The sequence below is a fragment of the Sardina pilchardus genome, chromosome 2 (genome assembly GCF_963854185.1).
Source record: "Sardina pilchardus chromosome 2, fSarPil1.1, whole genome shotgun sequence".
NCBI classification, from domain to species: Eukaryota; Metazoa; Chordata; class Actinopteri; order Clupeiformes; family Clupeidae; genus Sardina; species Sardina pilchardus.
The window spans coordinates 37,923,296-37,947,276 of NC_084995.1; the positions used below are offsets into that span (position 1 = coordinate 37,923,296).

Below are 23,981 nucleotides of genomic sequence, written 5' to 3' on the forward strand. Positions count from 1 at the left end.
GGGGGGAGGGGGGGGGGTAAACAGTGCCTGGCGCTGCGCTCTCTGCGCAGGCATGTGTGAAGTCGGAGGAGGAATTCAAAAGGGCGCGGCGCTAACAGCGCTAACATTGACTTTTTGAAAAAAAAAAAAGAAATTTGCCCTGTCTTTCTTACTCAACGCCTCAGGGCGCACATTCAGCACAGCCAGGCCGTGACGGCGGAGAGCCAGGGGGGTCACAGTCACGGCGCTCGTGGGAGCAGAGCAGAGAGCGGTGCTGCTGGCGCTGGTAACGGCGGCGGTTGGAGGGGGGTCGGGGTCGGGGATGGGGTGGGGGGGGGTTGTCCGTCAAGGCTCGCTCAGACACTGCGGCCCCTCCGTGCCCTGTGCCTCGCGCCTCTTCCCCTCCAGTGATAATTACAAAGCATGAGGGGATTCTGCGCGCTCTTGTTTATGGGGGTCAGGTGGAGGAATGTGCTCAAGTTTAGGAGGTGGTGCGTGAAGGGTCCCGATTCTCCCAACCGCCTGACCTCATGCCTGGACGACCTGACCGACCTGACCCATTCCGACACTATAATAGACTGTGTTGAGCAGCAGCACGCACCTGACAGCAGGTAGAGTGTTGCTGATTTTGAAAGAGATATCTGCCCTCACTTGCTGTCCTGGAGAACGCAGGTAACCCCAGGTACAGGCACTGTGTCAGGGCGATAAGGGAGTTTCCCCACAGCGTCTCTTTTTTTAATACTGATTCAATGCAACAAAATCCCATTGTACCACGCGTCTCGTGATGTCATTGGCATATTTCTATGTGGACAAAAGCGGCTTGATTTATTTGCAGGCTCGGTGTTTGGACATGTCTGAGTGAAATCAGGGAAAGGGAGAGCATTGTAATAAGACCTAGTCTGTTCTTTCCCCGCTGGAGGTCCCTGCATGGGGGTACCTGGATGATCCCTATGAAGCTTTGTGCTTCTGCTGATGTACACCTGGTTAATCGGGTCATTCAGTCAGGCTTTCCCAGACACATGGAGTTAGGGATTTAACGATTTTCTCTTGGCCATGAATGTGTTTCATGTTCTTTTTCTCCAAGAGGGAAGTGGTTAATGTTCAACCTACTTTTAGATGTGCCTCAACATGTCCATTTATCCAGATTTGTTGTGTTTGCTCAGGAGTTTAGGGTGAAAAATGGTTGGCCTCCAAATGATGTGCCTGTAAGGAGGCCCTGGTGTTTGATATTTTCCACTCATGTGAATAACATTACTAGGAGTAACGGTACACAAAAATCACAGTTTGCTGTGTACTTCGGTTTTGAAGTCATGGTTCAGTTAATTTAAAGTACATTAAGTTTGTAGGTTCTGCTAGCCTAAAATGAACTGAGAATATTGCTGATGCACAACAGTAAACATGTTTTGAAATGTTTTTTTGACATTTGTGAAGGCCCTGCTGGTCCTTCTTGGTGTTGCACCTTTTTTCTAGTGTCTGTTTTGGGCTCTGCCCCTGTGATCTGTGCTTCACCAATCTGCAGAGCATGGAGTGGGCCCATTGGAGCCTGGAGTAATGGGTGGTGCTATAAGAGGACCTCGTGGTTAATTGACCCTCTCTCTCTCTCTCTTGGCCCTCGACCCTTGCCTCGCTCCTGGGGTGCCTCTCAACATGCCTCCTCGATCCTCGATGCTCGATCCTCGAGGGGCGTTCCCACTGATCTATAACTAACACTGGATAGACTATCCCATTGTTTCCTCCCCATCATTCTTTATGTAGATCAGTGAGGATCGAGGCCCGAGGAGCGAGGGAGGACGTATAAAGGCTGCATGAGAGGCACCTCTGGTCACTTGGTGTCTGCTCCACTGGGGAGAGCATCAGCCCGTCGCCAGCTCCTCACACTGACGACGCGTTTTAAACTCTTTGTTTGATCACCCCTAGACATACTTTGCATCACACTTTCCTTTTGCATACATTACTGGCTATCTTTTTAATGTTAAGATAAAATAAATGTAATAACTGAACCTTTACAGTGTGGTCTCCCATTCAATGTCACAGCTACTTTGAGTCAGGTGGTTGTGACACATTAAATGACTAAACTGACATATGGGCTACCACTTGATATGTTTGTGTGGGAACTCGAATTTGAAACATTGTTCACTCGCAACAAATCTTACTGTTGAAGACTGCATTCAGTACATTCATTCAGATTCAGTACACATCTGTATTGAACCTAAAGCCCTGTATCTAAAGTATAGGTTCAGTACAAATCTGTGTACCTTTACACCCCATCCCTAACTGATGTGAAATGGGTCTTTGAGTCTGGGAATTTTTTAAATCTTTATATACAGTATGTTGACTGAGGACATGCAAGTGATATTCAAATCCTCAGCAGTAGATCTGGTACCATTATGAAAAGTCTGTCCGGTGCAGTTATGAAGTCCGTCTTGAATGCCAAATCAAATCTAACTCATTCACACATGGCTCTTGCTCTACGTTAACAATTGTGTTCGCTTATTGTGTGGTAGTTCAAAAAAGTCCAGACAATGGCTTGGTGTACATTCAACATCTGTAATTGCGCTTTTGAGTAATTTATTTATTGAGTAATTTATCTTTTTGTTTTGTTACTGCTGACCTCTGTGATTCAGCAGTCAAATCCCTGGCGTGCTCCATAACAATCTGTGAGTCAGGTTGTTGGCCATGAGGCCGCGCCTTTAACTGGCCTATCTGTCTGCATGGATATGTGTGTGAGATGTTGACACCATGTCTGGAATCTGAGACTTGAGCATATGTCTGCTTGAAGGTCCCGGTTGTCCCTTATCTCTGACACTGTTAATACTTTGGGGGTTTTAAGTACACACTCTCCTGCATGAACAAAGATAGGCTGCAGTAGTTTGGTAATAATAAGCTTAACTAAAAACAAAAAACATACTAATAAAAGACGCTTAAAAAAACCCATAATGCTCCAGGACATTTGCACACATTTGTCAAATGATGCCCTCCAACTTGACTCTATAACAGGATACTCTGGCCATATCCTTGTTTGACAGCGTACCCAGAAATATTTTAAAGTCTATTGTTAGAATTGGCGGGTCTCTGACAGTCTGGCCTTGATGCTGTTTTTAGGTCAGAAGCCCAGAAATTGTTTATGTGAGGGGGCTATCTGTTTTTTGTTCTCCCTATCCGGTTACTTATGCCTGGAATGGCTCCCTGATTAGTTTGAGCCACTCCCATGTTTCTGCACTCTGAGGCATGGAAGTCGTGCTGGCGTTTGGTGTGCAGACATTCACATATAAAACTGAACAGGTCCTGAAAAATAGTCCCCAGATGGTCAGGTCTTCATAAAAGCACAATGACAGGTTTTTGCTGTGATACTATGTTGAGATTATATGAATGATAATGTTAGTTGTTAGCTCTTTGGAGCTTTTTTTTGTTTTAGATTAAAATTAACTTGTACCTTGTTGTCTACATTGAAGGGGCAATGTTTGTGTTTAAGCAATATTTTACCTCTGACTTATGGAGGGGGATCTTTGAATGTATGCATCGTCCCAATTTGGTCTGTTGAACTGGCCCATTGGCTAGCCTACTACTAGTTCCTGTGAATAAAACAAAGGGGAACAAAATAGTTCAAATGAACACACCATTTGTTTAAAGCACCAGCACGATTTAGTATAACCACAATTGCTGACTCACTGATCCTGTTCCTGAAATCACAGAGAGCCAGGTCCTTTAGAGACGCAGGCCTTGTTCACATGCTGAGCTGCACTGTATACTGTGGTGCCGGGCTTACTGGCTTGTTGGGAGGTTACTAATAAGCAATGTCTGGGCATAGAGGACAATTATATCTTGAATTACATACCACAGTGATAATAAAAGATTGTCTCGCAACTCCTGTACACCGTAATTTTGTAATAGGCACCCACATTTTTGTAATGGGCAACCACATTTACCACATTTTACATACTCCCACATGCACACAATACCACTAAACAGGCACACACACACACACACACACACACACACACGCACACACACACAAGGTAGAGGATACAAAATGGCACATAATCAGATGCTACATAATCCACAAAGAGCAGGAAAACAACATCTCCCTCGTCTGCCTGCCAGCATGTCTGAATTGACAGCTCAACATATTTGATTACCTGCACTGTATGCAGCAGCAGCACTGCCCACATCATTTCCGTCTCAATCAGATTCCTATTGATTCACAGAGCCACTGATTGCACTCGACCACAAAACGTCATCGGTGGACAAAAGGTGAGCTGGCTCACTCAGTGTAGCTATTATAAGGAGCCCACCCGTTTGGCCAGATAAAGGCACCGTTGCTGTTGGCACACAAGGGAGCTCTGCGTTACAGCCGGGCACACCTGGCCTCCAACTGACATCACTGACTGACAGGTAAATAAAACGCATAATAATAATACACAATAGGCGAGTCTCGTGGAGGGACCAATGTGAGGTCTTCAAAGGCTGGCAACCATCGCTGATTAACGTGTCAGGGCACAGTAGCTGGAAGCAAAAAGGAATTTGTCCTGGATGAGGACTAGGGAGTGCAACACCGCTGACTGCATGCGTGTTCAGTAGATCTGGGGTGCTGGTGTGGGGGAGACCCTCTCAGAGTGAGAGGCGTTTAATTAAGTGCACAAGATTGCCTATGTTGGTAAAATGCCATGGTGTCAGCAGTCGTCAAGGGCTTTGTTCCACAGGCTGTCTTTCAACAGTCCCCTGTGAAAGGTTTATGCTAATGGTAGATCATGGAACTAAAGGGACAGTTTTGCACAGACTGTGGCCACACATTTCAGTGATCTTAACATGCATTGCTCTACTGTAAAATGAATTAAACCGCATTTGCCTCTTTGAAAAAAATCATGACATCTCTGTGGCAGCATTACTGCCCTTAACACTAGTGTGCCACCATTGTTACAGATTTGATGGCCCCCTATTTACCTTTGTTTTATTTAGCAGACGTTACTATCCAAAATGATTTACATATGTAAATTATATACGGGCCATTGTCCCCAGGGCAACTCGGTGGGTACCTTGCTCAAGGGCACAACAGTAGAAGCTGGGAATTGAGCCCACAACTCTTCAGGCTACTACATGCTAGCCCAGCTCTTTAACCACTACGCTACCACCACCACCGCCCATGGTGAATTCTAAAGCACGTTTTGGGTGTGAAAAGGCTTTAACTGGCTTACTTGCTGGTCATAGCAGGGTTATTAACTTGCGAATGTGGAGTTTGTACTTAAGCCTGTGTGAGCTGTATTGTCAAAGCCTGCACTGGCTCCCAGGGAGGGTAGACGAGACGAGCGTGATCGAGTCTGAGGCGGACTCCTCCGGCTGGAGCTGGAGCTGGAGAGGAACAGGTCCGCACTAGTTGAGGCTCCTCTTTTGAGGGGAGGGGAAAAAAAGACTGTTGTGCATGTTTCCTTTCAGAAGGCCTGGCTTGCCTCTGCTAATAAAAGCCTTGCAGAAAAATAAAAGTGACCTGTCATGAGGAAAAGGGGGAAAAAATATGACGTGTATGGGCCCATTGTAAATCAGGGAGGCCTATCTTCGCGTGGCCTGGTGATGGATGGGTGGACCTCTGGGGCCATGGACACTGCAAGTCTGGCCTTGCTGCACACTGTTGTGCTGTGCCGTTTATCGGCGTGTTCCTGAGAGTACTGTAACAATCACCCCTCAAGATGTGTGTTTTTGAACTCGAGATTGTACTACAAACAGGGAAAATGGCTTTGCTTAATATTAAGTAAATTATACAGCTTCCACCCAAAAGTACAACACTAAATATTATAATTTAGATATAAGGTGAAAATATTTTTTTAATTAAAGGGAATACAGCTGAAATGGGCTCTCTCTCCTGTTGTAGACTGCTTGTCAGGGGCTGCACAGAGAACCCAGTATTGGGCTATTGGTCTTGGCTTGTGAGGCTTGTGTTTAATGTAGCTTATTGTCTACCATTCTACGTTTGGAAAAGATTGTCATTTGTGTTTTAATAATGTTTGGCTTCTGACTGCTTGATCAAAGGCAACGTCAAATGTGTGGGTAACAGCCACATTTTCCAGCTTTGCTGAACTTGGTCTGTTGTGCTGCCTACTCATTGTTGTTGTGAATAGAATGTTGGAACGGAATAATTATGATTTAAATGATTTTTTGACGTGCTTACTGTATAAATGTACAAAGTTATAAGTGAATTGATTCTGCTACAGATGTGATTTGTCATCAGATTTATTGTGTGTGTTTGTTTTTGTGCTGCTTTTATTTTTAGCTTTTTCACGTGGCCTACGTCCTCATCAAGTTTGCCAACTCGCCCCGCCCAGACCTCTGGGTGCTGGAGCGCTCAGTTGACCACGGCCGGACTTTCACACCCTGGCAGTACTTTGCACGTGAGTGTGTGGACTTGAGGCATTTCTCATGTGTGGACGACATTGCACGGTAATGACAGTACGATCTGATGACCGGGGATGCTGCTCGGGTTTATAACACACAGTATCTCTTTCGGATGTCTCAGCAGAGTTCACTGAATGTTGTGAAGTCTTCACTGTTATTTTTTGTGTGGATGATAAGGTCATCTACCAAACACCATGTTTGAAATGCTATTGTATATTCTGCATTTCTACCAATGTGGCCTGTAATTACTATATCATTTTCCTGTACATGCTTTCTAGAACCCCCTTTAAGAAAGTGTCTAATGACTAATTCTCCCAATCACCTTGGTATATTAGTTCATCATTTGAGTCAAGCCTAGATCTTAAAGTAATTTGACTCTTTGTGATATCTGAACAACATGATCAATCAGTCACACATACATCATCAGTTATCTCTCATGCCTTAGAGCTACACACACACACACACACACACACACACACACACACACACACACACACACACACACACACACACACACACAAACCCTAAGGAAAACACCTGCATAGTTGCCTTCCTGGTACAGGATTGATATATGGACATAGCCCATGGCTTCTGTTCACATTGCAGAAGTGCCTCTTAGTTTGCATTCAGAGCGTGTCCTTGCCTCCTATCTGGCCTCTCTTATCTTTCTTAAGCCACTTTCCCATTTGCGTGTGTGAGGGTGTGTTCATGGAGGGTGACAAATGAGCTTCCCCAGCAGAGTTTGGGATTACTGCAGGATGTGACATCGCTATAGGTGACCTTACTTGACCAAATGCTGGCGTTCTGTAGGTATTCAGTGTTTGGCCATGTAAGACCTCCTTCTGTAAGACTATGTTTAAGTATCACATGTTTCTATCACATTTTTGGATGTTTTTTTTTACTTATTTGTGTGAAATGTATAAGCCGTTCACAATGTCAGCATTAACATATCTGCACTCAGATTCTAAACGGGAATGTATTGAAAAATTTGGGAAGCAGCCCAACAAGTATATCATTGGAGATGACGAGCAGATCTGCACCACTGAGTACTCCCGCATTGTGCCTCTGGAGAACGGGGAGGTAAGAATCATGCCGATGTTTTAATTAGGAAATAAATATGAGCTGCACCTGAATATGGATGAGATGACTAGTCTTGACACTGAGAACTGCGACAAGGTCTATGCACAGAGAAGGCAGACCATAACAGCATCATTCTGACCTTGCAGGTGTCAGGGGAAAAAAGTTTGACGTTAGAAACATTTCTGTTTGAACCTCTTTTTATGTATGAGAGACTGCATTGCATAAGAGTAAGAATAAGGTGCTGTGTCCACCAAACGCGTTTTTTGCGCCGACGGCGACAATTTTCAATGTTAAGTCTATGTAGCTCGGCGCTCACAGCGCTGAGCGCCCTCGGCGGAAAAAAAAGTCGGCGCCGACCGTTTTTTGTCGCAGCGCTCAGAGCGCTCAAAGTTGAAATCTGTTCAACTTTTAGAACAGCGCCGGGCTCGTCAATGGCACTTCTCGTTATAAACCGTCACTGGTTTTGGTAACTTAGCAACAATAAACACTTATCGAAGCGCCGAGAGGAGGAGGTTTTGGGCGCTCTGGCTGTAAAAAACGCATTTGGTGGACACAGCACCTAATGCAGACGAATATGATCCACGGCTTTTCAGCTCTTGCCAATGTGCTGTTGTTTTACGCAGGTTGTCGTGTCGCTGATAAACCGCCGGCCGGGGTCAGTCAATTTCACCCACTCTCCGGTGCTGCAGGACTTCACCAAGGCCACCAACATCCGCCTGCACTTCCTGAGAACCAGCACCCTGCTGGGTCACCTCATCTCCAAGGCCCAGCGGGACCCTACCGTCACGCGCAGGGTAAGAGCCACGAGTCGGGGGCGCACCTACGATCATCTTTCCCCAGACCGCGCTCAGCCTGGGGGACCTCGAGTTTTAGCATTATGAGCAGAGAGTCCTCTGAATAACAGTGTTGTTTGTGTTCCCTCTCTCTGCCAGCTCTGGTCTCTTTGGATTGTTGTGTGTGTGTGTGTCTGTAAGGAGTTCAGGCATCAAGCTGAGCCCCTGGATCTGCTCTTTGGTTTGGAAAGGGAAAAGGAAAGGGGAAATGGCACAGGCCAGGAGACCATTACCAGATGGCTTTTCTACGTGGCGTTGAACAATGAAGGCCTGGTTCCACGCCAGCTCATTACTCAAGTTAATGAAATTAGTTGTGAAATTTTGTCTTGAGGAACACTTAGTTCTTTTTGGACGTTGCATTGTTTTCAGTCAGTCAGTCAGTCAGTCAGTCTGGAGGACAGACAAGTGACAGGAAGCAAATGCAGGATATATTTACACACAGTCTGTTGCTCACATCTGGATGTTTCAGTAGATCCTCAGTATGGGCTCAGATTATACCATAATTTCCCAACTATACCCGCGGCTTGTACATTGATTTAGCAAAATGACTTCAACCAGGAGGTTAATAGACAGGGGCAGTTAATTATGATATTTATATGGTTTTGTTTCTTTTAACTATTACACTGTCCTGCGCCTTCTACACAATGTGGCTAATGGACAGGAAATGACTGTATGGGCTCATAGGATTATAGATGTTTGAAGAGAATCATGTTTTGTTGCTGGTTGAGATGCATGTGATCACATATTCAGCAGTAATTGCAGCAAGATGTCCCGTTTGCTCCAGTGTGTACAGGCAGTGTAATCAAGCACAGATGACTCACAGCTTTCATTGTCCTTGCCTTGTGTCCATCTGGAATGATGATGATGGATGGACTGTCCTGTTGGTGTTACGCTTCTGTCTGTTGATGCCATCACTTGCCCTCCTCCCAGTTCACCCCTCCAACCCCCCCCCCACCCCTTCTCTTCTCCCCTCCACCTCCTTGCACATTCCTGGGTAGGCTCACTGCCAGCGCCTGGGTCTCCTGCCAAGGCCACTCGGAGAAGGCGCAGGCTCCGGTGAAATGGCTCAGGAGGAGGAGGAGGAGGAGGAGGAGGGGGGAAGGCCAAATGGTGGCAGACATCTCTCCAGCGGGTCGTCATCGTGCGGCTGACACGGCCCCGTGGAGCCTGACGCGCGGCTCGGCCCCCCCCCCGTCCCCCGTCCCCCGAGCGAAGCACAAAGTGTCGTCTGACCAGAGACTGAGACGTCCCACCGGGGCACTGGTCTGGGAGAGGTGGAGAAAGAAAAGACCTGCTTTTATTTTAATGGCTGGCACTGGTGTGCCCCTTCCCTCGGTTACTGGAATCCAACCAGCACCAGCCAAATGGGATGTCTTGTCTGGACATTCTCAGATGGGATTTCGGTGCTTGTTTGAAACGGGGCAGTAGACGAGTCCTCCCCATCAGGAAGTTAATGCACCAGACCGTGTTTTGTTTTGCTTGACGGACCATGTGTTTAATGTTGCCCCCATCTGCACTCTGCAGGTAGGCTGCCTGTCATCCATATTAATCTCTCTACTTAGCCTGGGTAATCTGCCTGTCAGGAGGAGATGCCTGGCAGACAAGGCAGAGGCTAAAAGGGGGGCCTTAGATTTTCACACTCTGTTGATTTGTTGCTCTAGTTTCCAGGGTGTGACGTGCGCACACGCATACACACTCACACTCACACTCACACTCACACTCACACTCACACTCACACTCACACTCACACTCACACTCACACTCACACTCACACTCACACTCACACTCACACGCACATGCACACACACACACCTGATTTTTCCATTTCCTCTCTTCACAGTACTACTACAGCATCAAAGACATCAGTGTTGGCGGGAGGTGTGTGTGCCACGGTCATGCCCTGGAGTGCGGTGGCCCAAGCAGGCAGGACCAGTAAGCAAGACGCTCCACACACACACACACACACACACACACACACACACACACACAAACACCTACCTTACTTCCACAAAGTTGGAGTTCCCTTCATGTCTGACAGGCCCAATCCTGCCAGTAATACATCAAACATCAAACCAACATTAGCGGTTATGGTATGGAACTGTGTGGATAGATATTATACGGTAGCAGGCAAGTCATCCCAGTTTTTGCCCCGCAGGCATGGCTTTTATTTTCATGCAGTTGGCATCAAACCAAGCTGTGCCGATAAAGCTGTCATCATGTTTTCAAGAAACGAGTGATTGAGTCCCACCTCCACACAGCAGCATCTTGATGCAGATATGATGGGACAGTTCTATTCTTAGCAGGGGGCTTGGCTGTGGAGTAAGGGGGACATTGCTGGGATGCCTGAGACCAGTATCAGAGCACTGTAGGAAATGATGGCATCTGCCTATTTCCAGTCTCCTCCATTGTCATGGGGCGGGAGATGTTTTTGAAGTCTTGATTAGCCTTGCTGCCAGCGAAGTGATACTCAAGGAAATGATCTCACAGAATAGCACGAAACAGTTAAACCATGATTTTTTTTTAAACATCTCTTGTTGCATGTTTGTGTTCATGTGATATGTGCATAGTTCATGTTTGGTTGATATCTTATATTTCTACAATGAATATATTTTTTTTAAAGGCGGCAGTGTGATTGTCAGCACAACACCTGTGGAGACTCGTGTGACCACTGTTGCCCGGGATACCACCAGAAGCCATGGAGACCAGCCACAGCGGACAGTGCCAACGAATGCCAGCGTGAGTTCCTCTGCCCTCTCCTGCCCTCATCGTTCGCGCCGGTGGCACGGCGACGACGCTGTGCCCGCTCCGCGTGCCAGCTGATGCCAGGCCAATGCCTCTTTATGCTTCCCTCTCACTGGGCGTCACATTGCGGGCTGTCATTAGCGCATAGCGCCATATCTTATCCCCCCCCACTCTGCCAGAGCCCACTGCAGAGCCACAGGTTCCGAGCGTGAAATGTCAACAAAGCTCAGGTCCCGGGGCAGGTTAATGCCGTGATAAATCAGGACGAGCATGCGTGAGCCCTGTCTGTTTTCACTTCCCAGCGAGGAGCAGGACATGAGTCATGCTGCAGCTCACCTGGCTCGAAGACCAACCCCCCCCACCCCCCCACCCCCGCTTGCATTCCTTGCCCTGTTTTGGTGTGTCAGGCTCAAGTCCTTGTTTTTTTTGGACCACTGGGTTGCATGTGCTTGCGTGTGTGTGTTTGTGTGTGTGTGTGTGTGTGTGTGTGTGTGTGTGTGTGTGTGCTTTGTGTGCTTTGTGTGCTTTGTGTGTGTGTGTGTGTGTGTGTGTGTGCACACGTGCGTGTGTGCTTTCCCCTCCTGTCCTGTTATGGCTCTGTAGCGGGGCCTGTGTGGGCAGTGGGTGAGTGGCGCTGTTCATCACCTGCCGTGTCTGATTCAGCCGCGCAGCCCAGTGTGCCGTCTGTGGCCACGGCTACGGCCCGCGGACCGGCGCAGACGCAGACGCAGGACAGGACCGCGTCATCCCTGCCAGCTGGACCCTAATTGCCCTGGAGCGCTGACAGCCTCCGGCTCCTGTGTCTGAGGTGCTGAAACGTGAGACTGGAGCCACAACAAGATCAAGAACTCACCCGCACACACACCCCGATCCCCACGCCCCCGCACCCCCTTACCCCACAGCGGCTCTACGCCTGTTGGGGTGCTCCGTTGCCCACATGGGTGTTCTGCTCCTGTGCAGCGACCTGGTCTCTCATAGCGGGCTGGTCTGTGTGGATGTGCGTTAGCGTGTGTTAGCGTTGCAACAATTAAGTGGCTGTGAAATAGATCGGCAACAGTTTTGGTAATCTACAATGAATCGAATTATCAAGAAAATAATTGACAGATTGATCAACGATGAAAATAATTGTTAATAGCGGCTTTAGTTTGTAGTGTGTGTGTGTGTTTATGAGAGAGACAGACAGAGACAGAGAAAGAGTCGAGCATGGACTTGAGGTGGAGGCGGCGCAGTCTTGTGCTGAGTCAGACACTAGGGGGTTATGAGTAACAGGGGCCGACGCATAACCTATGTCTCTCTGTGCTTCTCTGGAAGTATCCTAAATGTATTTTTTGTCTGTGAAAATTTGCCCTGACCTCTTCCTAAGCCACAAGAATGAGGGACCTTGCACTATGGAAAAGCGTGTTTGATTTCATCTGTTACTTTGTGCAGGTTTTCCCCTGGCCAAGATTCACTATAGCTTTGGATGAACAGAGTGAGCTCAGCTCTTTCCCGTATGCACCTTGGCCCACAGACAGTGCATTCTAAATGGCAGCTCTGACTGGAGCTTCCTTCCAGAAATAACACGAATGGAGTTGTGATAGGAATGGAATTGTTTAACAGGATAATAACCCCATAATTTATGCTTTTTTAATGCATGTTTTTATAAATGTAATGCTCAGCAGCAGTAGATTAATATGTACTCTGGTGTGTGCGTGTGTGTGTCTGTCTCTCTCTGTCTCTCTGTCTCTCTGTCTCTGTCTCTGTCTCTGTCTCTCTCTCTCTCTCTCTCTCTCTCCCTCTCCCTCTCTCTCTCCCTCTCTCTCTCGGGACTCCCCCTCAGCCTGCCAGTGCCATTCGCATGCCACTGATTGTTATTATGACCCAGAGGTGGAGCGCAGGAGAGCAAGTTTGGACATCTACGGTCGTTATGATGGAGGAGGAGTATGCCTCAACTGCCAGGTAGAACTCTCTCTCTTTCTCTCTCTCTCCCTCTCTCTCTCTCTCTCTCTCTCTCTCTCCCTCGCTCTCTCTCTCTCGCTCTCTCTCTCGCTCTTTCCAGTTTGTACAGTGCTGCATATTTTGTATCTATGTTGTTTTTGAGAGCTGACTTTAGGTTAGCTCTTAGTCAAAACTATGTCATGAAGTAATGACTGACACAAGTCATCCAGCGCAACAGGTGGGCTTCATTATCTGTCTGTTGACACAAGTCCGTAAGAAAAGCAGAAACAGCTTCTTAGCTATACACTGCAATCTTAGACTGCTTTTTCACGGGCATAAATTAATATAATTTCTGTGTCATGGTGGAATGTGCTGTTGCTAGGGGAAACATGCTGATTTCATCATGAACTCATGATACAAGAGTAGAAAAAGCGAGTGGAAAACTTGGCATGGCCTTATGTAGCATTGGGCTCCAAACAGAGGGTCTGAAATGCCTACAAAGCTAATCCAAATACAGTGCTGTCCTCCAAGCCTACTCTGACTCAACACACTTCAGAGAGAAAAGCAGACATGTGCTTGAACATTGTTTCAGTGAGCTCAGTTTTATGTGGGTTTTGTTTTTATCTGTGTGAGTTTTGTGTGTTTGTATTGTTCTGCATGTGAATGTTAGAATGTGTTTTGAGTGTGTGTGTGTGTGTGTGTGTGTGTGTGTGTGTGTGTGTGAGTGAATATGTTTTGTGTGTGTTAGAATATGTTTTGCGTGTGTGAATGTGTGTTAATGCACATATGAATGTTTATATTTTCATGTGTGTGATTTTAGCACAACACGGCAGGGACGAACTGTGAGCTCTGTGCTGAGGGACACTACAGGCCGTATGGAGTCCCTCGGGACTCCCCCGCAGGATGCATACGTAAGAATATGTCTCTCTACTCCCCTTCAGTCAAATTCTCCTCATCAGAATCTTCTCACAATCCTCTCAACAGCCCTAGGATCGAAATGTGTATCTATTCCTAAAATAGAATTGGATGGATTCCCACAACAAAATGAAGTTATGGAAAATATAATGCCTAGGAATCAATATTCAACAACTCGACTTGTTATTATAGGCCTGTACCAATATTTCTGCATGCACTGATTCATTTGCTTTGGATATGATGGTTAGAAAGTTAAGTATGGACATTAGTGGACACTAAGCGATGTGAAAAAGCTGCATCATTCACAGGCAAAGTTATAGTTGCAGTTGTAAAAGTTTATAGTGCAGTCTCACGCACTAGCCCCCTGTGCCAGTGGAAAAGTCTGTCTACACACCGTTGACCTGTGCAGCAGCTAGCCTTCTGCAGGCGCCGGTCTCGCTGGCGACAGAGGGCCTAAAACCTAAACCGCCCCCCCCCCCCCCCCCCAATCGCCAACACACACACACACACTCCCCCACATCACCCCCCCCCCCGCCCTGCGCATGGCTCTCTTGCCATCCCCAGTTCTACAGACATAACACACTAAATTCAGAGTGACTCTGTTTACATTGCCAGCGGGCCACAGCCACTGCTCCTTGTCACAGAAATAGCTCACAGTTGCATTTGGGCAGAGCAAGGTGACAGAATTAAACGGGGCGGCGCTTAGCGCGTCGAAAAGACTAAAGAAGCCCCCAGCTCAATTAAGGGAGCTTAGCAGCGCATGGTGTCGACTCGAGAAAACAAAGTTGACAGAGGGCCCCCCTTTATGAGTAAAATGGCATACACCAAATAGGTGGGATGTTTCAAACCGTCAGTCATCCATACCCTGAGGGGAGACCGTCGACTTGACGCCAAATGCAAACCTCGGCTAACATAGTTGTTTAAGACGTTTTGCCCACACTGTCCATGATAGTCTCCTGTAGACGATCTGCAGGTCCTCAGGTTATCAGTTGACTCTCAGTTAATTACATTTTATGGTGAAGGTTAGGGTTAGGGGTTGAGTTGGCTTAAGCTGATGTTCAAGTGTTCAATTTTACATACTGCACTTGAATCTCAACATATGAAGTCTCTGTGGACAGAAGTGCTAAAAGTTGCTAAATGCTGTTTGTGCAGTTACTGCTGTTGTGTACTAGCCAAAGTGATCTCATATCCCATTGAACCATTATCTCTCTCTGTGTGTGTGTGTGTGTGTGTGTGTGTGTGTGTGTGTAGCTTGTAGGTGTGATCCCCAGACCACACAGGGCTGTGAGATGAGCTCAGGACGCTGCATATGCCGACCAGAGTTCAGCGGTGACTACTGCAATCAGTGTGCAGATGGTTACTATGGTTACCCTAAATGCATCAGTAAGCAGCATCACTTTCCTATTATCATTTTAATCTCTGTTATGATGATGATCTTTGTGCTTTTTCTTAACCAAACATGCATTTGGTCTTGACTTATATTAGAGATGTAATTTTAGTACAGAGTTGAATGAGTCACAGTTTCAATGACATGGAACCCATCAAGCCTGAACAAAGTCTTTGTAAATCTTTGCACTTTTCTGACAAGATGCACCGAAGAAATGTGTCTACCAAACAAAGCTCATGCAGATGAACTGGTCACTTTAAACGCCCCCGACACTAATGCTGTTTGGTGCAGGTGTGTTTGCTCTGGGTGGGAGTATTGTGGCGGTGTTGCCCATGAGCTGTGAACAGTAGAGAATTGCAGTTGTGAAACGGTCAATCGGCCCCTGAGGGTAATGCCTGATCAACGCTCGAGATTGCAGTAGAACTTTATTGTTGGTAACCGGGATACAAGTACTGGTCATGTATACAGGGATATGAATATTCAGGTTTCTCTGTGTTCATGTAAACACTACAGTATATCCCGGATAAGATCCAAACCGGGATAAGCCTGTAAACGCAGTCATTGACTGGTGTCTGTGAGATGGTTGCGTGTGGATAACAGTAAGCTGGAGGCCCTGAGGCGATTGTGCACGTTGGAAGGAGAGGTGCCGTGTTGACGCCCGTGGCAGTGAGGGAGGGCACTGCCCTTCTCCACGGGTTCCCACTCGGTCAGTGGGTGAGAGAGGATGTGCCGGGCAAAGAGGGGCCTTAATTGAGGATGTCCGGCTGCTGACCTCACAGGAAGTGAGGGCATGCCGGTGCCGCTCCGCTCCGCCGTGTTGTGGGTATCGGCGCTCCTCAGATCCGCCCTGACTGGCACCGCGTGCCCCGTGTGAAGAGCAATGTTGGCGCTCTCCCTCCCTCGCCGCCGCCACCAGCGCAGTCGGCACGGCAGTCGCGGCACGCAAGAACGTGCATCGGGAGGCTCCGACGTGGCGACTGCATGTCGTGCGTTCAGCGCCCCGGTGTTGGAGCCCTGCTCCTGCAGGGCAGGCGCCTCTGCTCACCCGTAAGAGATGCTACACTCTGCCGTGCATGACACCAGCCAATTAGAGCAGCACAACAGAGTGAAGGGCGTTGGCACTTCCAGGGCTGTGAGTCATCGGAGGTGTTGTTCAGCTGGAGAAGGCGCTCCACGCGGCTTAACACCACTTCTCTCTTGCCCCCCCCTCCACCCCCACCTGCTGCCCCCCAGGACTCAGGAGACAGCGTGCTTCTCTAACCCCCCCCCCCCTCTCTCACACACACACACACACACACACACACACACACCACACTCCTGACAGGTTTTGCTCCTGTCTAAATGAGTGCAGGTCAGAGTGAGATTCCCAGTCTTGCTGTCTTATAGCTGCCAAGGGAGCACGTTTGCCTGGGGCGACAGAGGTGGAGAGGAGTAATTGGATGGAGGGGGGGATGGGGGGGGAGGGGTGAAGTTTCTCCCCTGTGGACAAATGCTGTGACATTTTAGACAAATGATCTCTCAAAAGGCCCTCCAGTGTGATTTTAAGTGGAAGGCAGACATTTTAGCCTTGACTCACTCTGCACACAGCATTACAGGTGGAGGAACAAAAGCTATTCATTTCATGCGGAGCAATTCCAACCCTTGATGGTGTAGATCTTGCATGGGTCCATGAGCAGCCCATTTCTGCAGCTCCTTTAGCACCTTGTTCCACCACGCCCTCCGCCCCACCCCACCGCACGACACGTGCTGATTGACGAGGCTGTCGGTTAGGGCGTCTCGTTTTCACTTTTTGGAAAAGAAAATGACTGTGGAATGTGCCACGAAAATGATCTGCAGACGGATGTTCACTCTCTGCATGCTAGAGCAGATTGTGGGAAGGGCCATGCAGGATTCCGTGAAGATCGCCCACCTGTAAACTGCAGATCAGAATTACAGTAAAAATTTTTTTTTGAAAAGACAAATTTTGATTTCTTTAAAGATATTCATGATGTGTCACTCCTGGTCTCCATAAGCATCATTTGTTTGTTGTCTGCCACTTCAGAGACACTGAGCGGCCCCACAGCAGGAAATTCCCCACAGAGTTTGATGCTTAAGCCAAATACACATGTGATCTGGGAGTTTACACATGGTTTGCTGTCAAACCAACAGATATCTCCTTATCCCCAGCGGGGAATAATGATAAGACAGATGACATGTTCATGCCTCTTTGTTTATTTTAACACAGATCTCCAAAAATGGTACAACAATGCAAAAGAATTTCCAAAGATGAAATGATCAGCCCGAATGAGATCCTGATCATGTTATGCTGAGAAATAATAATAAAAAAAAGCATGCAATGAACTACTCCGTAATGTTCTGTTCTCTCTCTCTGCTTCAAGGATATCCAATCTACCCGGCTACCACCAAGTCACCATCCGGCAACATTAAAGGTTTGTCTGTCGTTGCTTATTGACTTGCGCTCGCGTTCCCTCTCGTGCCCAGTGATGGCCGTTCCCTCCTTATTTTCCTTTTCTCTCTCTCTCTTCCCCCAGAGCCCTGCAGCGCGGGTTATTTCGGAGCGCCCAGCTGTCGACGTGAGTATGAGCTAGCCATGCTAATGACTTCCAAAGCTTGTCTCCCGTAACTCCCCGGAGGCTCTTGGGCAAGCATCAGACACACTTCTCCCCACCTCCGATTCAACCCCTCTCTTGTCATCTCTCCCTCTCCTTCTCCCACTTCCTTAGGCCTCCTCCTTCTCTCTCTTTCTTCTCTCTGTCTTTCTATTAATCTCTCTCTCTCTCTCTTTCTCTCTCTCTCTTCTCTGTGAGTTGCTCTTTCCCTCTGGCTCTGTGCATCTCAGCTGGATGTCTCGTCCTGCTCTGTGTCATCCAGGGCGTTCCCGCACAGCTTTTGAACTCCTCCATTTGTTTGCGATGAGTGGGCTTCGGAGAAGAAGACGTTAAAACTCTAATGGGCACAGGGCACACTGCCTCTCCAGAAACCGCCAGCGTGGCAGCTTTTCCTGAGAGCCAAGAGATGACCATAGATCTGGGTGTTGTGGCAATGTCTCTGCGTGCGGAGATGTCACTTCACTCAGTGGCATCGTAAATGTGCCATCACACTTTTATATCATATGGCAAGCAGGCTATGGTGAATGGTGTAGTGTGGTGTATGTTTATCCTTTTGGCTGTAGTGAAGCAACTCTCTGATCCTGCAGCTGAGATGGCCCGCAGCTATTGCATTTTGACATTTACTGGTTATGATTTGTTTTTATCTTAATAGCTATGTTTTTGGCATCCGCTTACAGTACTGTACAAACAGATCGGTAATTGTGGCCACCCACTACAAAGCACTTCAAAGATTTAGCCATAACAGTCTCTCAATGTGACAACAAAAACAGGGCAAAGGATTACAGATGATAAATATCCATTTTAGTTGTGCATATGTACAGTACATTGCAGGCTGTACTTATTCATTCGCCTACTAATGTGGGAAAGCAGTTGTTTGCTTTCTCTCTGAGATTTGACCGACTAAGAATGTCATCCCTAATCCTTGTTTGGCTTTCGTTTCCACATTTTATTTGTTTATTTCAGTGACTCTCTGTGTGTGTGTGTGTGTGTGTGTGTGTGTGTGTTGCGGGGGGGTGTTAGTGGGGGGGGGTGAGGGGGTATGGGGAGGGGTGAGGTCTGCTTAGTGCCAGCCTAAACAATGAAGGCCTTCTGTGTTGTGGAGCGCTGCAGGGCTGCCTGGCATTATTCAGCCCTGGCACAGCCTTCGTGCTGCCCTCGCCTGTGGAGGAGGCCGTATGGAAAGTGCAGTGGGCTCAGAACAAGCCGAACAATCACTGGAAAGTTATAAAAGACCACAGAAGTCTTGTATTATTGTCCTGCAGGGAAGACACACACACACACACACACACACACACACACACACACAGACACACACACACACAGACACACACAGCATTTCACTCCTGCATTGTTGCCCCCGGTAAGATGGAGCCTGTGCTCTGCGGTGGCTGCATGCCCCTGGGCCAGCTCTTCCCGTCCGGTCCCGTGGGCCCTGGCGTCTGTGCCAGGAGTGAATGGCAGCGCAGAAGGACGCGCTGTGTGTGTCTGCGAGTAGGTGGGCAGCGCTGACTCCCCGTCACCTCACAGCTGAGGCAGCGGGCGGCCACTCAAGAGAAGGCCTTTTGTTCGGTCAGCGCTGCCTGATGTGTGTTGCTGTGAAACCTTTCTGCTGCTGGAATCATCTCGTTGAATGCACATTATGAGAGAAGAGGAGGATATCTGCACTTGTGGTTTACATTCTGTCCTCTTTGTGTGTGTGTGTGTGTGTGTGTGTGTGTGTGTTTGTGTGTGTGTGTGTTTGTGTGTGTGTGTGTTGTGAACAGCTTGCCAGTGTGAGCAACAGGGCACTCTGCCAGAGATATGCACTGCACAGGGGCAATGTGTGTGCCGTCCAGGGATCACTGGGGAGCGGTGCGATCGCTGTCATGAAGGATTCCACTCTTTCCCGTACTGTCAGGGTGAGCCTCCTGCATCAACACCACTTATTCCAACTCAAAACATAGTAGTAAAGAAGCTGCAAGATTCACCCTTGGAGGTGTTTGAAAAGTCAAACGTTCTCAAGGCTTTTTTTGGGGGGGGGGTTTAGCGTTGAATGGTCTGTAGCCTGAATAGATCTTTGTCATGTTTCCCAGAGTGCCGTTGTGATGGCCATGGGGTGGCCGACAGGTCGTGTGGGCCCAGAGGCGAATGCAGATGCCGGGCCAACTACGCTGGCCAGCAGTGTGAACAATGTGCCACTGGGCACTATGGGCATCCATACTGCTCTGGTATGTGTCAACCTTACATCTACTGTACCTTACAATCTCCTAGAACACAATATCTATTACATCTACTGTACCTTACAATCCCTAGAACACAATATCTATTACATCTACCCTACAATCTCCTAGAACACAATATCTATTGCATCTACCCTACAATCCCTAGAACACAATATCTATTACATCTACCCTACAATCTCCTAGACCTAGAACACAATATCCATTACATCTACCCTACAATCTCCTAGAACACAATATCCATTACATCTACTGTACCCTACAATCTCCTACAGTAGACCTAGAACACAATATCCATTACATCTACCCTACAATCCTCTAGAACACCATATCTATTACATCTGCCCTACAATCCCCTAGAACACAATATCCATTACATCTACCCTACAATCCCCTAGACCTAGAACACAATATCCATTGTATCTACCCTACAATCCCGTAGAACACCAAATCCATTGCATCTACCCTACAATCCCCTACAAACACAATATCAATAGAAAAAGATTTTATATTGGCTACAATATGGATGATTTTGTATAGGAATGGTTACTATCCCATATAGCAATCGTCATTTAATTGTTAACAAAACATAACGAAATCCCGGTAAGCATTTTTTGAGTGAGAGCGTTGAATAGCCTTGAGTCAGGTGAGACAGACTGTGTCTCAAAACACCTACTTGTACACTTCAAATACTTAGTTTAAGTGCCCAATGCACACTAGCAGTGTACTGCTGAAATATGCGGTTTGAGACACATCCATACTGTAGCTTTACCTTTTCTCTCAGTGTGCCAGTGTGATCCTGACGGTTCCCAGAGGGGTGCATGTGACCCTGGGTCTGGGCAGTGTGCGTGTCGACCCGGAGTGACTGGTCAGCGCTGTGACCGCTGCTCCAATCCAGGCCTCCAGTTCCCATACTGCACTGGTAAGTGTTCAGACCAGTCCAACCAACAGAAAGATTAGTCTCTGATACATGTGCTGTGTTTAGAATGAGAAATATAACTGCAGCCTCGTTTATAGGCTATTATTCTTAGTTTGGATTTTGAAACACAGTTTTATAGCCATTGATATAATGAAATAACTTTGTGTATTAAAAAGATTTTTATAAGCCTATTGTGTCCTTATTGCATGCAGAGGAAATAAGATGTCAAACGAAAGTAGAAATCGCCCATGAAAGACGTTATAAAAACATTATTGACTCCGCTACTCAAGTTTTGAACATAGTTCAAAGAATATTCCACGAGCGTTACCCGAAACAAATTTGTAACCTCAAAATAACATTCCGTCAGTATTAAGAAAACTTTCTTGAATGACCGTGAGGGAACCTTTGAACCTTCGCTGCCAACGTTTCCACATCCTTCAGTGAACGTTCGCAGATCGTTCCTAGAACCAAAAGTTGTTAGCTGGGATGGGGTGTGCGTGACATCAGTAGCTTCCCATGTTCCTCTGTCCATTTCTCAGAGTGCCAGTGTAATCCAGAAGGATCCCAGGGCGGTGCATGTGACCCTTCGTCTGGGCAGTGTGTGTGTCGACCTGGAGTGACTGGGCTGCACTGTGACCGTTGCTCCAATCCCGGCCTCCGGTTCCCAGACTGCGCTAGTAAGTGTTCAAACTGCAGTCCAACTACTGGAGACATTAGTGTATTGCTAAAGTCAATTCTGTGAAATGGGAAGATGAAATATACAGCACATGCTCACTGAAAGTTTAGAATGCTAAATATCTGCAGCCTCGTTTTAGGCTATTATTCTTAGTTTGAATTTTGAAAGGCAATAGTTGATACAGTTGTATACTCATTGATGGTGTTTTGCATAATAAAAAACAATTTTATAAGCCTATTGTGTCCATATTGCATGCAGAGGAAATAAGATGTCGAACGAAAGTAGAAATCGTCTATAAAAGACGTTATAAAAACATTTATATTGGCTCCTCTGCTCGAGTTTTGAACATGGTTCAAAGAATGTTCTATGATCATTACCCGAACCAGAGATCTGACCACACACAAGTAATGTTCCGGCATCATTAAGAAAACTTTTCTGAATGACCATGAGGGAACCTTTGCAGCGAACATTTGCGCATCCGTGGAACATTCCCCGAGCTGGAAATTGTTTGCCGGGTTGGGGCTTGTGAGACATCAATAACTTCTCCTTTTCCTCTGTCCATTTCTCAGACTGCCAGTGTGATCCAGACGGATCTCAGGGAAATGTGTGTGACCCTTCGTCTGGGCAGTGTGTGTGTCGACCCGGAGTGACTGGTCAGCCCTGTGACCGCTGCTCCACCCCAGGCCTTCAGTTCCCAGACTGCACTGGTAAGTGTTCAAGCTACAGTCCGACCAGCAGAGACATTAGTGTGTTGACAAAGGCAAATGTGAAATGGGAAGATAAAATATACAGCACAAGCTTTCTGAAAGTTTAAGTTGAGAAACATCTGCAATACAGAACATGGGGCACCAGAGGACATGCAGTAACTCCCCCATTTTCCTCTGTCTGTCTCAGTGTGCCTGTGTCACCCAGAAGGATCCCAGGGCGGTTACTGTGACCCTCCGTCTGGGCAGTGTGTGTGTCGACCCGGAGTGACTGGGCAGTACTGTGACCGCTGCTCCAATCCAGGCCTCCGGTTCCCAGACTGCACTGGTAAGTGTTTCAAACCTCAGTCCGACATGAAATGTCATCGCCATGGAGACACGTAGAGTGAGAGAGGTAAGTAGATATAAACAGACATTTGGAAGATAAGCCTAACTATTACCGATACGTTCCCCCCAACAGTAGCTATTCCACAGCTTGCACAATTGACTGAGCAGTGTCTACCCATATGAAAAATGTTCCATATTGCATGCAGGGGAAATAATGTCAAACGAAGATTGAAAAAAAAAAAAATTGCCCATAAAAGACGTTTTACCGGCTCCTCTGCTCAAGTTTTGAACGTAGTTCACAGAACGTTCCACAAACGTTACCTGAACCAAATATTTGTCCACAAAGGAACCTCCCGGCATCATTAAGAAAACGTTCCTGAATGACCATGAGGGAACGTTTGTTGCGAACTTTCCTGCACACTTCAGCAAACGTTTGCAGAATGTTCCCCAAAACGAAAATTTGTTCTGTCAGTAATTTCCCTTTTTCCTCTGTCTATCTCTCAGTGTGCCAGTGTGATCCAGAGGGATCTCAGGGAAATGTGTGTGACCCTTCGTCTGGGCAGTGTGTGTGTCGACCCGGAGTGACTGGTCAGCCCTGTGACCGCTGCTCCACCCCAGGCCTCCAGTTCCCAGACTGCACTGGTAAATGTTCAAGCTACAGCCCGACCAGCAGAGACATTAGTGTATTGACAAAGGCAAATGTGAAATGGGACGATCAAATATACAGCGAAAGCTTTCTGAAAGTTTAAATTGAGACATATCTGCAATTCAGAACATGGGGCACCAGAGACATGCAGTAACTCCCCATTTTACTCTGTCTGTCTCTCAGTGTGCCTGTGTCACCCAGAAGGATCCCAGGGCGGTGCCTGTGACCCTTCGTCTGGGCAGTGTGTGTGTCGACCCGGAGTGACTGGGCAGTACTGTGACCGCTGCTCCAATCCAGGCCTCCGGTTCCCTGACTGCACTGGTAAGTGTGCAGAGACGTTAGTGTGTTGTAAAAGGCAAGCATGTGAAATGGGAAGATTAAATATACAGCACATTCTCTCTGAAAGTTTCAAATGAGAAACATATCTGCAGTATAGCACATCCCAACAAGCGCATAAGGTTCGGGGAAAGTTCCTGAAGGTTTGCTCGAAGGTTACATACAGTAAATCTAAACCTTTAGAGAACGTCCTCTAAGGATTTCAATTTGTGGAAGCTTCAGTGAATGTTTCTAGAACGTTCTCTAAAAGATACTCTATAACCTTCAGCTAACCTTTAGGGAATCTTCCCTGAAAGTTCTACTATGGC

General features: G+C 47.2%; 1 protein-coding gene across 2 annotated transcripts in view; it reads left to right on the forward strand.

Moving 5' to 3' along the window:
- LOC134073085 (laminin subunit alpha-3-like) overlaps positions 1-23,981 on the forward strand; it is a 76,850-nt gene that overhangs the window by 9,001 nt on the left and 43,868 nt on the right. For both annotated transcript variants that reach the window (XM_062530052.1, XM_062530061.1), the window contains exons 3-20: positions 6,242-6,359; positions 7,325-7,443; positions 8,067-8,237; positions 10,117-10,208; positions 10,897-11,012; positions 12,838-12,956; positions 13,756-13,846; positions 15,102-15,233; positions 17,616-17,666; positions 17,769-17,810; positions 19,610-19,744; positions 19,919-20,053; positions 20,850-20,987; positions 21,524-21,661; positions 22,230-22,367; positions 22,555-22,692; positions 23,196-23,333; positions 23,521-23,658. In XM_062530052.1, the coding sequence (XP_062386036.1) occupies positions 6,242-6,359; positions 7,325-7,443; positions 8,067-8,237; positions 10,117-10,208; positions 10,897-11,012; positions 12,838-12,956; positions 13,756-13,846; positions 15,102-15,233; positions 17,616-17,666; positions 17,769-17,810; positions 19,610-19,744; positions 19,919-20,053; positions 20,850-20,987; positions 21,524-21,661; positions 22,230-22,367; positions 22,555-22,692; positions 23,196-23,333; positions 23,521-23,658 (2,149 nt within the window). The remainder of the gene's footprint in view (positions 1-6,241; positions 6,360-7,324; positions 7,444-8,066; positions 8,238-10,116; positions 10,209-10,896; positions 11,013-12,837; positions 12,957-13,755; positions 13,847-15,101; positions 15,234-17,615; positions 17,667-17,768; positions 17,811-19,609; positions 19,745-19,918; positions 20,054-20,849; positions 20,988-21,523; positions 21,662-22,229; positions 22,368-22,554; positions 22,693-23,195; positions 23,334-23,520; positions 23,659-23,981) is intronic.